The sequence below is a fragment of the Gallus gallus genome, chromosome 2, assembly GCF_016699485.2.
Source record: "Gallus gallus isolate bGalGal1 chromosome 2, bGalGal1.mat.broiler.GRCg7b, whole genome shotgun sequence".
Taxonomy (NCBI): domain Eukaryota; kingdom Metazoa; phylum Chordata; class Aves; order Galliformes; family Phasianidae; genus Gallus; species Gallus gallus.
Genome location: NC_052533.1, coordinates 3,946,286 through 3,959,938, shown reverse-complemented (window position 1 = coordinate 3,959,938; position 13,653 = coordinate 3,946,286). Strand labels below are relative to the sequence as shown.

Sequence of the window (13,653 nt, the reverse complement as noted above, 5' to 3'; positions counted from 1 at the left end):
CCGGCGGCCGCTGCAGCGCGGGGCCCCACGGAGGATGTGAGGCGGCGGCCGCGGAGCCGAGCCCCACCGGGCTCGGAGGGCGGAGAGGGGCTCCCGGGCCGGCCCTGCCCGCGGGAGGGGCCGCGCTGCCCTCCCGACCCCGGCGACAGCGCCCGCCCCACCATGGGGGACTTCTACGACCCGGAGCACCCCACCCCGGAGTAAGCGCGGCCTGCGGCCTGCTGGGGCCCGCGCCCCGCGGGGAGGCGGTAGGCCGCGCATCCCCGGCCTTGCGTGAGCGCCGCGGCCGGGCGCCGGCGGGGGGAGGCCGGGCAGGGAGCGCGCGGCGGCGGGGCGGAACGGAGCGGCGGGAGGGGACGGCGGTTGGGACGGGGACGGCGCGGCCTTGGCGGGGTGCGGGCGGCGGGGCCACGCGGCTGGGCCTGGGCCGAGGAGGCCGGGGCGGTGCGGACGTGTCCTGGGCCTCCGGCAGGGCCTTCTGGTTGGTGTGCGGGTGTTACGGGGCCTGAGCTGTGCGCTTTTTGTCCCCTCAGCCCTCACCCCATTTCCTGACAGCAGGAAGAGGTCACCGAGCCGCGCTGGGAGGAGGAGGGGAGCTGCCTTGTGTCTGTGCATTCCCCACCGGGGAGCCGCTCCCCACGTCACGGTTTTATTGCTGCGTCCCACGGAGTGGTTCAGTAGTTGGTAGCAGTGTCTCCTTTCTCCTTTTTCTTTTTTCCTTGTTGGTTCTGAACGATATTTTTTGCATTTTTAGCCTTCCTCCCTGCAGGATCGGGGCGCTCCGTGCAAATGCGTTTGCAGCGGTGCTGACAGGCGCTCAGCTCTGGGCTGGAAGGAGGGGAGCACCCGGTACAGGCACCCCATGCTGCTGTGGGATGGAGGCAGAGCTGGGAATGGCACTTCGGGCAAGGACAGCAGAGCAAAAAGCAGAGCGAGCGCTGCGAGCCATGTGCCTGCCCACCTCGAGTGGCTGAGGGTCTCTCTGCACTGAAACGATGCCCGGCTGAGCCATGCCCTCATTAGAACCCCCTAAAATTAGGGAGAGTTGGAGGATTTTGTGTTGGTTTGGGGTTGGGTTCGCTTTTCTGGTTCTTGGGGTTCTACCAAGGCACAACTGTGGGTGTGGGGGAAAGAAGCACGGTGGGCACCGTCGTCCTCTTCTGGAGCTGTTTTGGCTGAGTGATGCCTGCATTTGAGTCGGCTAAAATTAGGGAGGGACGGAAGGTTTCATGTTGGGTTGGGGTTGGATTTTGCTGGCCGTGGTTCTTCGAGTTCTCCCAAGTCATGACCATGCATTAGGAGAAGAAGCAAGAAGGAGGTGGACACCACGCTTGCGGTTGTTGTGAGCTTTTCTGGTTCTTAGCAGCCCAGGGAGGGGCTGTTGCTTTCAAGTGGCTCTACTATTAGGCACCGAAGTTTAACTCCAGGTGTTTTGCATTTCGGACTGCTTTAGAGTGAACCAAATGCTGTCCCCAGAGGCCGGAGAGACATGTGATGTTTGGCATCAAACCAAGCATTGGGCTGCAGGTCGGTTCTAGGACACCTTTGCTTCTCACCTAAAGCCATCCCCGTGCACTGCAGATGTGGGCTGCCTGGAGAAGCCAGAGCCATTTGCTTAAAAGCTTCTTTACAGAAGGGCTCCTCGTGGAACAATCTCACTGCGGAGGTTTTTGGGGGTAATTATTCCAGGTTGAGACATTGAAAGCTATCAGGAAGCATTGGGGTGTTTGTACTTTGTGTTGGCTGTATGAGGTGGGAGCTGTTGGGGTAGGAAGCGGATGGCTGGCGAGGTGAAGTGTTGAGTGCATGCTGGTGGTGAGTGATGGAGTCTTGATGGTAGCAGAGAGGTTCTGGTGAGCTGACACCGGGGCATTTGCTTGGCTGATGGGATCCAGGTTCTCATGAGCAGCACTGGCAGCCCCTCCTGGGGTCAGGAATCATGGCATCTTAGAATGATTTGGATTGGAAGGGACCTTAAAGATCATCCAACTCCAATCTCCTGCTGTGCACTGGCTGCCCCCACCAGATCAGGCTGCCCAGGGCCCCATCCAGCCTGATGCTGCACACCTCCAGGGATGGAATGGGGCACCACAGCTCTCTGGGCAGCAGTGCCAGGGCCTCTCCCAGTTGTCCTGGTGCCGAAGTTGACCATGTGGACGCGTGTTGGTTGTGTTGGAGTGGTGTTGGGTGCTGGACTGGCACAGCTGATCCAGAGATGGAGATTGGTCCCAGCATACCAACAGCAGAAGAAGGCTAAGTGGAGAGTGACGCTTTACAGGGCTGCTGTCGTGTGGGGTGATGTGAGTTAGCCTGAGTCCTGTGGATGTCCTCACCTCGTGTTCAGAAGCAGAACGCACCACAACAGATCCCCTGCTGCGGTGGTGTCGCCCATCTCTTGCTTTGCTCTCTCCTACAGGTAGGCATCACCAACGTGAAGTCAACTCCTCTTGGGGTGATGCTGTCCTCAGCCACCGTGGGCAGACGCTTTGAAGCTGGTGGCACTTGGGGACAGAGGACACTAGTCCAGGTGGTTTGGAAGGGCCAGGGCTTGTTGTTTGCACACCGGAACGGTTTTATCAGTGTACCTGAAATGAATCCAAGCAGTCTGAAATTTCAGGGTTTTATTGTGGCTGTTGCTATGTCGCAGCTGTAGACGCTCAGGCCTTTGGCTGTTTGTGGGCAGAAAGAGCAGTGAGTGGTGATGCAGTGGCACAGCTGCCCAGGGAGGTGGTGGGGTCACCATCCCTGGGGGTGTTCCAGAACTGTGGGGATGTGGCACTGACGGACGTGGTCAGTGGGCACAGTGAGGGCCTGGTGATCTCAGAGGTCTTTTTCGACCTTAGTGATTCTGTGATTCTACTTTGAGACTTGATTGGTTTGGGTTTTTTTTCGCTTCCCACAGGCAGTAGGGTTCTATTTTCTGCTTCTCTCTGGGGAGAACAGTCAGTGACCTCCGTACTCTCAGCGCTGGGCAGATTCTGCTGGCAGGCAAATGGGGAAAATGTGGTTAAATATCCAAACTTAGGTCTGCGAGCGTGCTGTAATCCATCAGGGAGCTGATAGTGGAGCTGGGAGCTTGGGTTTACACCTGCATTTCCTGCATGGAGGAGACTAACGATGGTCTCACAAGGTGGAAAATTGAGAGTAGTGAAGGAGGAGCTTGGGTTTTGCTGTCTGGGTGTGGGCCTGTGCTGTCTGTAGGGCTGCCGACAGGGCTGAAGGGACAGCAGGAGTAGAACCATACAGTCATACAACACCCCGAGTTGGAAGGGACCTGCAGGATCACCAGACCCGGCTCGTGGCTCCATGCAGCCCCACACAACCCCTGTGTCTGAGAGTGGTGTCCCATTGCTCCCCGAGCTCCAGCAGATCGTAGAATCATAGAATGGCCTGGGTTGAAAAGGACCACAGCGATCATCGAGTTCCAACCCCCTGCTATGTGCAGGGTCGCCAACCTGTTGAGTCGATGTTGAGTTGCTGGGTTGAACACAAGCCAGAAGGAACAGCACTGTCTTTAGAGGTTATATGACCTATCTATCTATGATTTCTGAGGACCTTTTGGCTCTTGCCTTGTCTTTGTTCCTCAGGTGTAACTTCAGGGGGCATTGGAAAAGGAAAACCACCAACAACAAAAGGTACACGCTTTGTGGTCAGTTGAGGCTCCTGTGCTTTCAGATTCCTATAAATAGGAATAGCATGTTTTACCTGGAGTTGGCAGCACGCTCGTGCTGGAAATGCTCTTTCCCTGTGGGTTTCCAAGCTGTCTGTGTGAGGGCTGTGGGTGAGCAGTGCTGCTCAGGGGCAGACCAGGCGTGGGTGAAGCTGCTCTGCGTGGAGCAGTGCGTGTGGATGGGATGGAGAGCCACAGCCTTGGGATGTTCTGCTGCAAGGATTTGAAACAGCGACAGGGTGACAGCTCAGGAAGGAGACCCAGAGCCCTGGTTTTGGTTTAAGAAGACTTTCAGGTAGTTCGGTTGGCGTAATTAATTTCTTATTTTTAATTCTTGCTCTGTGCAATTTAATATTTCCCTTGGAGGAGGTCAAAGAAATCAGGCTTAAAATGAAGACGTGACGTCGCCGTCGCTGCAATGTCCCGTGTTGGAGAATGTTAGTGGAGTGCTAAATATATCATCCTTGTGCATGTGTTGGACAGAGGCAGGGATTGCAAACACCGACTTTGGAGTCATAGAATGGAATCATAGAATGACTTTGGTTGGAAGGGACCCCGAGGATCATCCATTTCCAACCCCGCTACTATGATTGCTGTCTTTAGTTGTTTGTTTTATGCTGTCCCAAACTCTCTTTTCAGTTTCATTGACCAGAAGGGGTTGGTTTCTCTGAAAAGGAGCCTGGAGAAGACAGCAGTTTGGTTCTGTTCTTTCTGTCTGTTTGGTAGGATGCTTGCTGCAATGGATGGTATGATTTTATGACTTGTGATGGTTCTTTGACCTCTCCAGGAGGTGCCCCATCCCTGCAGGTGCCTCTCACCCACACATTTTATTCCTGTGGGATCAATTGCAGAGCTCCAGCTCATGGAGAAAACTGTCAGAGGGCAGAACCTGAGGATGAAGTGAAATAGAAACTGTAATAAAGGAGAAATTGATGGAAATAATAAAGTGAGAGGAGGAGGAGGAGAAGGAGGCAGTGGTGAGTCTGGGGAGAGGAGGGAGGAAGAGCTGAGCTCTCCTGCAGCCATGTCCCTGCAAACCCTGCCGTGTGCAGTGGGTCAGTGCCATTCCCAGAGCTGCAAGCAGTTGTTTTATGGTTGTACTAAAGGGTTTTACAGTTCCTAAAGCACCGCGCAACTGCTGCATGAGTGCCTTCAGGTTTGAAATGCATCTGCAGAGGTTTGTGTCCTCCTGAATTAATGGAAAGCCATTCTTCATGCTTCTTCCACCGCCAGGAGAACTTGGGAGCTACGTGTTTGGAGTTGGCTGGAGCAGCCCACTTTTGCAGCTTATGTTTCTATTGCCAGTTTCTGTTCTGAGGAGGATGCAGGTTATGTTTATCTGCTCTGGCTTGTGTTTGTCATTGCCACAGCAACCAGCTGTGATGCTGCTGGCAGTGGGAGCCATTGAAGGGCTGTGGGTTATGGCCATAATTCCTCTGCACTGCACTCAGGTTTATTCCCAACAGTTTGATTTACAGCCTTCTGTTCTTCAAGAGTTTGTTTTTCTTTTCTTTTATTGAATTGATGGCCCTTTCTCAGGCAGGAGAGTGGCTTTCAAGGTGTCTTTTGCTGCTGACTTAACCTGCTGGGCAGGTTTTGTCATAGAAGATTAAGCTTCATCTATAACGGCATAGGAAATAAATATGATAAGGATTCCCAGTTGGAGTGTCCACTTAAGCTTGTCTCATGTATGGCAGTATTTTAGCTATACCACTGAAACAACAGATTTTGTGGCTACAAGGCTAGAGATGTGATTTCTACCCTTTGGATCCCATTTGCAAACAGAAGACATCGCTCAGGAGAGGCAGTTGCTCTGGATCTGGAGGAAGATGTGCAGACATGGATGAGAAGAGGCCCAGTGTGTGATGGGATGGAGAATGGTGAAATGGAGAAAGGAGGGCTGGAGCTGGCACGGCTTTAAGTGCAAGGAAAATGAGCAATGTGGGACACGTTGGGGTAAGGGCTGACATTTTTCCTGCAGAACGCCGCCACTGCTGTGTGAGGTTTGGGACATTGCACGCTGGAAAGCACCTCCTCATCACATTTGGTTCTGGTTTGAGGTGAGCAGATGTTCTGCAGGGGGAGGAGGCACGTGCTGATTCTGCTTCAGGATGTAGGGGAGCAATAAGATGATGTGTTTCCACTCTAAAAATCGCAGGTGGCGTTTTTCTGCCTGCGCCTGCCTGTTGGCAGCACTGATGTTTCCATCTGATGAAGTTACACCGGGCAGGTTTGGTGCTAGGGGACCTGGCAGCACCATCAGCAGAGCCACGGCACAATCATTCTGCAGCAGACACCCAAAAGAGGCAGAATTGCACCCAGAGTGTGCCTGCCGTGGCAGGATGGATTGCAGCGACGTGCAGTTCAGATGTAGGTACTTCAGTTGCTGATGTGTGAGATGAGGCTTGGCCAAACTTAGCATGTGATGTCTCATTTGTGCTGTGCAGTTGAGCTTTCTCCTTTCAGGCACCTCAGAGCTTTACCACCAGCTGGTCTGGGGAGTGGGACTTGCTGCAGGCTTTTGCAAGCACAGCCTGTGTGCCGCCAGAGCTAGATATTTACCTGTGAGATGTTTTTGGTGACAAAGACAGCCTATTGCGCCAGGGTCTGCTTGCCACATGGTGCTCGTGGCTGTAGGATGCCATGCTGGAACCCTCAGGTGGGGATGGGATGGCTTAGGTAGGGACATGATGACTTCAGGTGGGGATGGATGTACTCACCCTGCTCAGCTCCGTGCAGGTGAACTGCATGCATGGGAAGCAGCATCTGAATGCCCGCAAATACCTGCTTGAGGTCTGTGAGCCCTCCAGTGGGGGAAAGAGGAAGAGGAGGAGGAGGAGCAGGGGTAGAAGCCCTGCTGGTGGGGCTGCCCCAGGAGCCGGCCTTCTAGGGGAGGGGCTGCCTTTCCTTTTTGTTCCCCCCCCTCTTTTAGCACACAGCCCTCATTGCTCAGGTGCAGTGGAGCTGCTCGGTCAGTGCTGAGCCCTGCACGGTGCCCACGCTGCTGACTCCGTGATGCCTGCCTACAGCGAAGCCCATGGCAGTGAGTGTAAGTGTGCACAGAAGTTTGAAGTTGATTTATTTCTTCATTCGGTGTGCTTTCAGGTTCCTCACCCTCCTCTGCTGCGACAGGGCACGCTAGGGAAGCTGTGGGGTTGAGTTTTGTGCTGATGGTGCTCAGGAGCGAGATGTAGTGACTTTATTTAAGCAGGATTTACACACTGCTGTTTATTTCTTGCTATCTAGCATCTGTTAACTCAGTTAAAGCACTTTATTTCAGCATGTGCTTAGCCAGCCTTTCTGTCCTGCCCAGTGCATGGCTCTCACTGGTTTCTCCTGTTTTGTGAATGAAATCAGAGGGCACTTCTATCAGCTTGCACTGGGGTGTTGTGTTTGCTGCTTCTGTGGATGGGGTGCAGCTTTGGATCTCAGGGCTGTTACCCTCTGGCATGAGGGAGTGTTGGTGAGAGGTGCAGCAGGAGCTCAGCTTCTGTGCTGAGGGAAGGAATGTGCTCCTGGTTGTGCCAGGGCAGTGAATCTGCCCGAGGGCTGGCAGAGACTGGCTGGGTGCTGGGGGGTGTGGGTGTAGGAGAGATGGGATGGGGGCACAGGAAACTGTTGGATCCGCTCTGGATGGACAGACAACCTGCTTGGAGGACAGACACCCTGCTTGGAGGCAGCCCTGGATGGACAGACAGTCGCCATGCTTGGAGGCAGCCATGGACGTACAGGCACCATGCTTGGTGGACAGACAGGCACTGTGCTTGGAGGACAGACTCACTGCCTGGGGACACTCACTTTTTCAGAGTTAATTGCATCACTTTGGGAAAACACAGCTGAAGAGCACTCTGCATGCTGAAAGCATTCCCTTTTATTGCAGCGTGTACTACCCGCTAACGTTCCAAGAAGGTGATTTTGCTTCAGGGATTATCCGACAGAGATCCCAGTTAGTTCTGCTGATGAGGACGCCAACTAAGCCCTGCTAACAAATCCCTCCTTCCCTGCTCGGGGAGCAGGAGGCTTCTTAAGGACAGGTGCTCCCACATACTGCACAGATGCCTCATTTTAGGGTGAAGCTGTGGGCTTGTGCCCTCTCTTTGTGGCCGAGAGCAAAGCTTGCCCCTCAACGCCTTCTCCCATTGCCTCCCCACCCTTTTGTTACCATCCACGCAGTGATGAACCCCTCCCTGCACCACTGCTGTTGGTGATCCTTCACACTGCTACCATGGGAACAGCATCTCCTGTGACGATTGCTGTCACGGTGTAAAACTTTAACACTCGATTTCTTTAGGTGTGCCCTGGGCTGAATGCAGCGGGCAGAGATGGGGCTGCGAGCTCAGCAGCTCCAGGGGGGATTGTGGGGCAGAAGCAGGGACCTGGGTGCTTTTATTGGAGCAGAAAGCTGGAGAACGCTGGGAATTGTTTATTCTCTGCTGGATCTTATTCCTAAAGGAAAAGTTCATAGACTCCCTAAAGTACTGGCATTGCTAACGCACAGGGGATGTTCAGGTTGGATATTAGGGACAATTTCTTCTCTGAAAGAGTACTGATGCATTGCTACAGGCTGCCTATGGGGGTGGTGGAGTCACCATCCCTGGAAGAGCCGTGGAGATGTGGCACTGAGGGATGTGGTCAGTGGGCATGCTGGAGGTGGGCTGGGTTGGACTTGGGGGTCTCAGAGGTGTCTTTTCCCACCTTCATGATTCCATCATACTGTGAGTGGGCGCCTCCTGGACCTGCTCCTCTCTGGGTGACGTGGGGGAACTTCCTTCATCTGCGTCACGTCTTTATTTTATGGCTTTCTTGTGTGCCTGGCGTGGGGAATTCTCAATGGTTTTTCATATTTCAGGACAGGAAAAGTGGTTCGTGCCCCTGACCCCATGCAGCAGCATCCAAACAGAATAAAAACCAGTACAAAACCGCAGTCACAGCATCGTGGAAGCAGTAAGAGCAGGGCTGGGGAGGCAGGGATGTGAGCAGGGGACAGGTCCATGCCTACAGCTGCACTGACCTCATTTTCTGCACAGATTGGCTTGGTTTCAAGCTTCTGTTTAAATAAAAGGTTTGATTTCTTTTCCCCCCTTCCCTCCTGGATGTGCTTTAGCCTTTCTTCCAAGAGGTTTATTTGGGGGATGGAGCTGGCTGTTAACTCCCTGCTTTTCTCCAGTCAGACCTTACCCAGTGGTGTGGTATTAATGGCAGCAGGGACACGTGGGAACGAAAAGCGCAGTGCTACAAAAGAGCCGGCAGTAATTGAGCACCATATTTGTTTCAGCTTAATGCAGAGACTGCTCCTAATTTGTCCTAGTTTTTAATCCCTAGCTGGATGTATTAGAGGTTAATAAACCAAGTGTGTGCTGACGCTTCAGACCTATAAGGTTTTATGGAACCATTTGGGTTCAGCTGTGCCAGCAGCAGTGTTGTGTCCCGTGCAGAGCTGTAACCGTGGTTTGGCGTGGAGATTTCCTCTTTGGCATTACCATCCTTCTGGAATGAGGAGTTTTCCAGCCAAATTCTGGCCTTATTGTGCTGCCTGCTCTCTTACCATACCTGGTGAACAAAGATCTGGAGGCTACAATGGGCTTTTGCATTTTGGGTTTTGCATTTTGAGGCTGCAATTTAGAGGCTGCATTTCCTCCTGCTGAGTGCCCAGGTCGGGGATTTGGGTTTTGCATTTTATTTCCCTAAGAAAAGAAAGTAATTGTCAACCAGGTAGGCTTTGAGATGGCCCAGTGCTAACGCTTGCAAATGGGCAGCCTGGAGCTAGGGGTGCTGAGAGCACAGGGGGAGGCTTTTTGCTCTTCCAGGACGGTTCGCCCTGCAGATGTTTAGATAAAAAGAGCTTTAGACTGCCTAGTTTCTGTCTTAAAAAATAAAAGGGAGAAAAAAGAAGAAAAAAAAAAAAAGGAAAAAAAGGGGCATGTGGGAGGTGAGGAAAAGTTTTGTCTTAACCCAGTGTTTGTCATGCAGAGTTCCTAACCCTCAGGGCATTTAATTTGTTTGCTTTTGTAGCATAGGAGGTCCTGCTGGGGGTCACACCAGAAGGAGAGCAGTCTCATTCATAAAAGCCCATTCAGGCACCTCAGAGATGCTGAACCTCAAAAGAAGAATACACCTTTATTTCTTATTACTGTACCCAGGACAAACCAGAGAGGTTGGACCAAAGGTCTTTTCCAACCTTAATGATTCTGGGAGTGGGCACAATGGTGATGGGTTCACGGTTGGGCTTGGTGATCTTTGTGGTCTTTTCCAACTTTCATGATTCTATGATACCATGATAAACCCTTGCATATACCTTTATCTTCTATTCTCATGCCCAGGAACAAGGTGCAGACCCTCGTGTGTGATGTGAGGATTTGGGTTTTGCTTGTGTTGTGTGTTTGGGGTGCGTGCAAACCCATCGCTTAGCGGTGATCAATCAGGTGTAGCTCAGTTGCTCTTTGAAACTGCACTTCAATTGGTTCCTGAGCAAGGAGTGACGTGTTGCCTAATTTTGGAAGTCTATTTATGTGTTTGATCCGGGGCAAAGGAAAAGGCAGGACGTGGAAACGTGACCCACAGCCTGCAGCAAGGGAGAGGTGCCTGAAATACTGCCCAGTGTTTGCACAAAACCCACCGCCGGTAACGTAATGCCTGCCCCACTCCTACGTGCTCTGTTGACTTCTGAAACAAGCAGCTCCATTCACACAGCGCCTCGTTCTGCTTTGCCCTTCCTCTGGCTGTCTGCTGTCATCAGGTGGGCTTCTCTCTGGCCAAATTCAGGCCTTAAGGCAACAGCCTGCAGCCCTACTGCGTCCCAATGCATCCCTGCGCCGCGCTCCCTCCCTGCTGTCCCAAAGCAGGAGTTGATGGGAAGGGAAGAGGCTGGACAGAGAGCTTCCTTCCCTCTGCAACACTGCTGCCTCTTCTGCAGTACCGTCACAAGACAGGAAGAAATTTCTGCTTGAAGTAAAAGCTCTGTGTCCTTGCCAGTGTCTTAATGCTGGTTTTGTGCAGCTTTCCAGCAAGAGGAGCAAAAATGGGTTGTTAATTCCTTTACCTTTGTCATAGAATCGTAGAATGGCTTTGGTTGGAAGGGACCTCTGAGATTATCGAGTCCCAGCCCTCTTGCCCTAGACAGTGTTGCCAGTCACTAAATCACACACTAGGTCAGGCTGCCAGGGCCCCATCCAGCCTGGCCTTCAGCACTTCCAGAGACGGGGCATCCACATCTTCTCTGGGATAGCAAATACTAAGCTCTGTTACCCATCTCCCAGCATATACCTACTTAATATCTGTGGTTTTAAGAGCAAAGAGTCATTTCTGGTTGCTATCCTGAGCTGTGTCACAGTGCACTTGGTTACTGATGCATTGGCAGTTTTCATGTTGGATCTTGGCTGTGCTCGACCTCAGTGCTGTCCTCACCCCTTCAACACTCACATGTAGCTCAGAATATATGAACAACAACGGTGTCCTGGAAGTCTTGATTGTAAAATCATAGAATAGCTTAGGTTGGAAGGGAACTTGGAAGGAGTTGGATCCTCTTTTCCCGTGATCTTAAAAATGAAGCCTTTGGGGCACTAATTCACATCAGTGTGCTGTTCTGGAAAAAGTTCTGCCTTCTGCATTGCTCTGTGTTGAGTTCACAGTGTTCACAACCCCACTAAATCATGGATGTGCCCTTTGTGTTTCCCACAGCTCGTTTAAACTCACAGTTCATGTTTCCTCAATAAAAAGCCAAGTTGCTGCTGCTGTAAGAATAATTTATTGCCTATTAATAAGCTTTATCAGTTGCACATGAGCTTGGTAGTATATTGCTGCTGGTGATAGGTCTTCGAGGAGGTTGCTCCTAATTCTGTGTTGATGATTGCTGAAATAGGAACATACCTGGTTGCTGCCGTGCCGTCGTTGCGTAGGGTCCCTGCAGGGCTGCACTAACCCAGAGCTCTGCTTTCTTTTCCAGAAATTGGTTCTTGGAGTAGCTGATGCCTGAGGGCCAATCTGTGAGCCTTTCTGTGCAATAACTTTGACCATGTCAGCTCAGCAATACCGAATTATGAGTCAGAAGCTCATTAAATTTAGCAAAGGTCCTGTTGAAAACTTCCTCTGTATTTGTAGGATATAGAGGGAAAAGGCTGCCTGTGTGCAAATAGTGAGGTTACAGTGTGCTTTTGAGGAGGAAATACCAAAGTCAGATGAGCTTTTGTTACTAAGCCCAATCGGTAACCACTGAGCAGTGGGCATGAAACTTTTGTATTGTTTTGTGTAGTTTCCTAAAGGAAAAATGTCACCAATGCTCTCCAAGGCAGTGCCAAGCACCATCTCAGTGGGGAGAGGCTGAATGCCAAGGAGCTGTATTTGGGAATTCTGAGCAGTGTGGTACATGTTAGCTGGGGCTGGTGGGCCGAGCAGTACAGCAATAAGGTGTTCATTGGGCTGCTTGTAAAAGCGTTGGTGAACTTAGAAAAACAATGAGAGAGGAGGTGCTTTCACTATTTCCCATCTCCTCAGGAAAACACTAAACTACACCTCGTTTTCCAGGCTGATATCTGCGTTATCTTTGCAACATCACCCCTGTTGAAACAACTCCTGGCTGCCATGCCAGCCAGCAGCATCGCGCTTGCCGTTTGCTCTCAGAGGGTTTGCAGAAGTGCCAGCACCCAGGGCTCTGAGCTTCCCACCAGTGCTGTGTCCCTGTGCAGTGGGTGACACCAGGACGAGTGACACCGGTGGCACAGGGTTACCTGTGCAGCCCTTCCTGCTTGTAGGTGTGTTTTTGTTTCTGCCTGACGTTAACGCCTTCTTTCTGTTTTCTTTTGCATGTTTTCTCGGCTGGGTTGCAATAGAGAAGAAGAAAATGAGGTGAGTGAAATTCATTCCTTTTCCTCTTTTGCTCCTGAGATGTGTGTAGTTACCTTCACCAATGGGTTTTGTCTGGACCCAAGTCTTGGGAAGCTTCCTTGAGCAGCAGCACGAGGCATCTTCACATACAAATCCAGTATTTTCCTGGGGTGTCCCTGGGGCAGTGATGAAGGAGCATGCCTGGCACTGCTGCTGCCACGTGCACACAGCCGATGAAGTGTAGGGACATTCTGCTTCCTGTGTTGTGACAAAGTTAATCTTTAAGGATTTCATCTGTGGAAAAAATGAGTTTCATTCTGTGTGGCCCAATTAATGTTAGGGGAAAGGAGCAAACCTGCAGGGATAGGAACACCTGATGACACCCCAGTGAGTGACTGGCAGGATGGTGCTGCTAATTTTTGATGCGTTAGGACCATTTCTGCTCTGATTGAACGTACTGTGTGTGCTGGCACGGTGATACGAAAGCTGCAGGAGCACTCATTCATCTCTGCTGAAGGCTCAGAGTGAGCATCTGTTGCCTACCCCGGGCTGCACAGCACCCACAGCAGCGTTCTGTGGAGTGTTTGCTGCCTGTAAAACACTAAAGCAAGGAGAACTTTTCTACTATTTCGCCAGTAATTGCTCCCTGTTACCTCTCAAAAGCTACCTGTGGGATATTTTTTAAATTTATGGAAGTCGTGTTTTTTCAACTTGGTGTTATTTAAGAAGAAATCCCTGGAAGGCTGAGCATGAGATTGAAACATTTGTTCTGAAAGGCATCGTCCCTGCTGAATAGATATGAAAAGCAGAGGAATTGAAGTTTAGCAGCTCTTTCATCCCCTCCAGCCTTTGTTTTGTGTACAGGTGGTTGTATCCAAACACCATTATTCATCTGTAAGCTCCGATTTCTGCTCTGCTGCACTGAAAGTTAGGAAATTTTTAATCAAAACACTGACATATTTTCATAACTGTGGGTGATTTTTGCACACAAAATAGTTTCACAAAAGTTTTAATAAGAAAACTCTATAGAGTTCTGATGTACTGGCTGGGGTAGAAAGGTTTGATTTTTCTGGTTGTGTAGGGGTAATAAGCAACCCAACACGCTCACAAAATGACATTGCCTCATTTCTTGGGAGCCTGTGCCCAACATCTTATGGGAGGCT

The 13,653-nt window shown here is 51.3% G+C and overlaps 1 protein-coding gene across 5 annotated transcripts in view; it reads left to right on the top strand.

The window, feature by feature from the left end:
• Nucleotides 1-43: 43 nt before the first annotated feature.
• SETD2 (SET domain containing 2) overlaps nucleotides 44-13,653 on the top strand; it is a 53,713-nt gene continuing 40,103 nt past the window's right edge. For 3 of the 5 annotated variants that reach the window (XR_005858054.2, XR_005858053.2, XM_015281125.4), the window contains exons 1-2: nucleotides 44-200; nucleotides 12,496-12,511. Coding sequence is in view for 1 of the 5 variants with exons in the window: in XM_015281125.4 (XP_015136611.2) it covers nucleotides 163-200; nucleotides 12,496-12,511 (54 nt within the window). In the remaining 4 variants the exon portion in view is untranslated. Of the gene's footprint in view, nucleotides 249-6,607; nucleotides 6,720-12,495; nucleotides 12,512-13,653 lie in introns of those variants that run through there. The other 2 variants (XM_046933507.1, XM_046933509.1) reach the window with 2 other exon arrangements.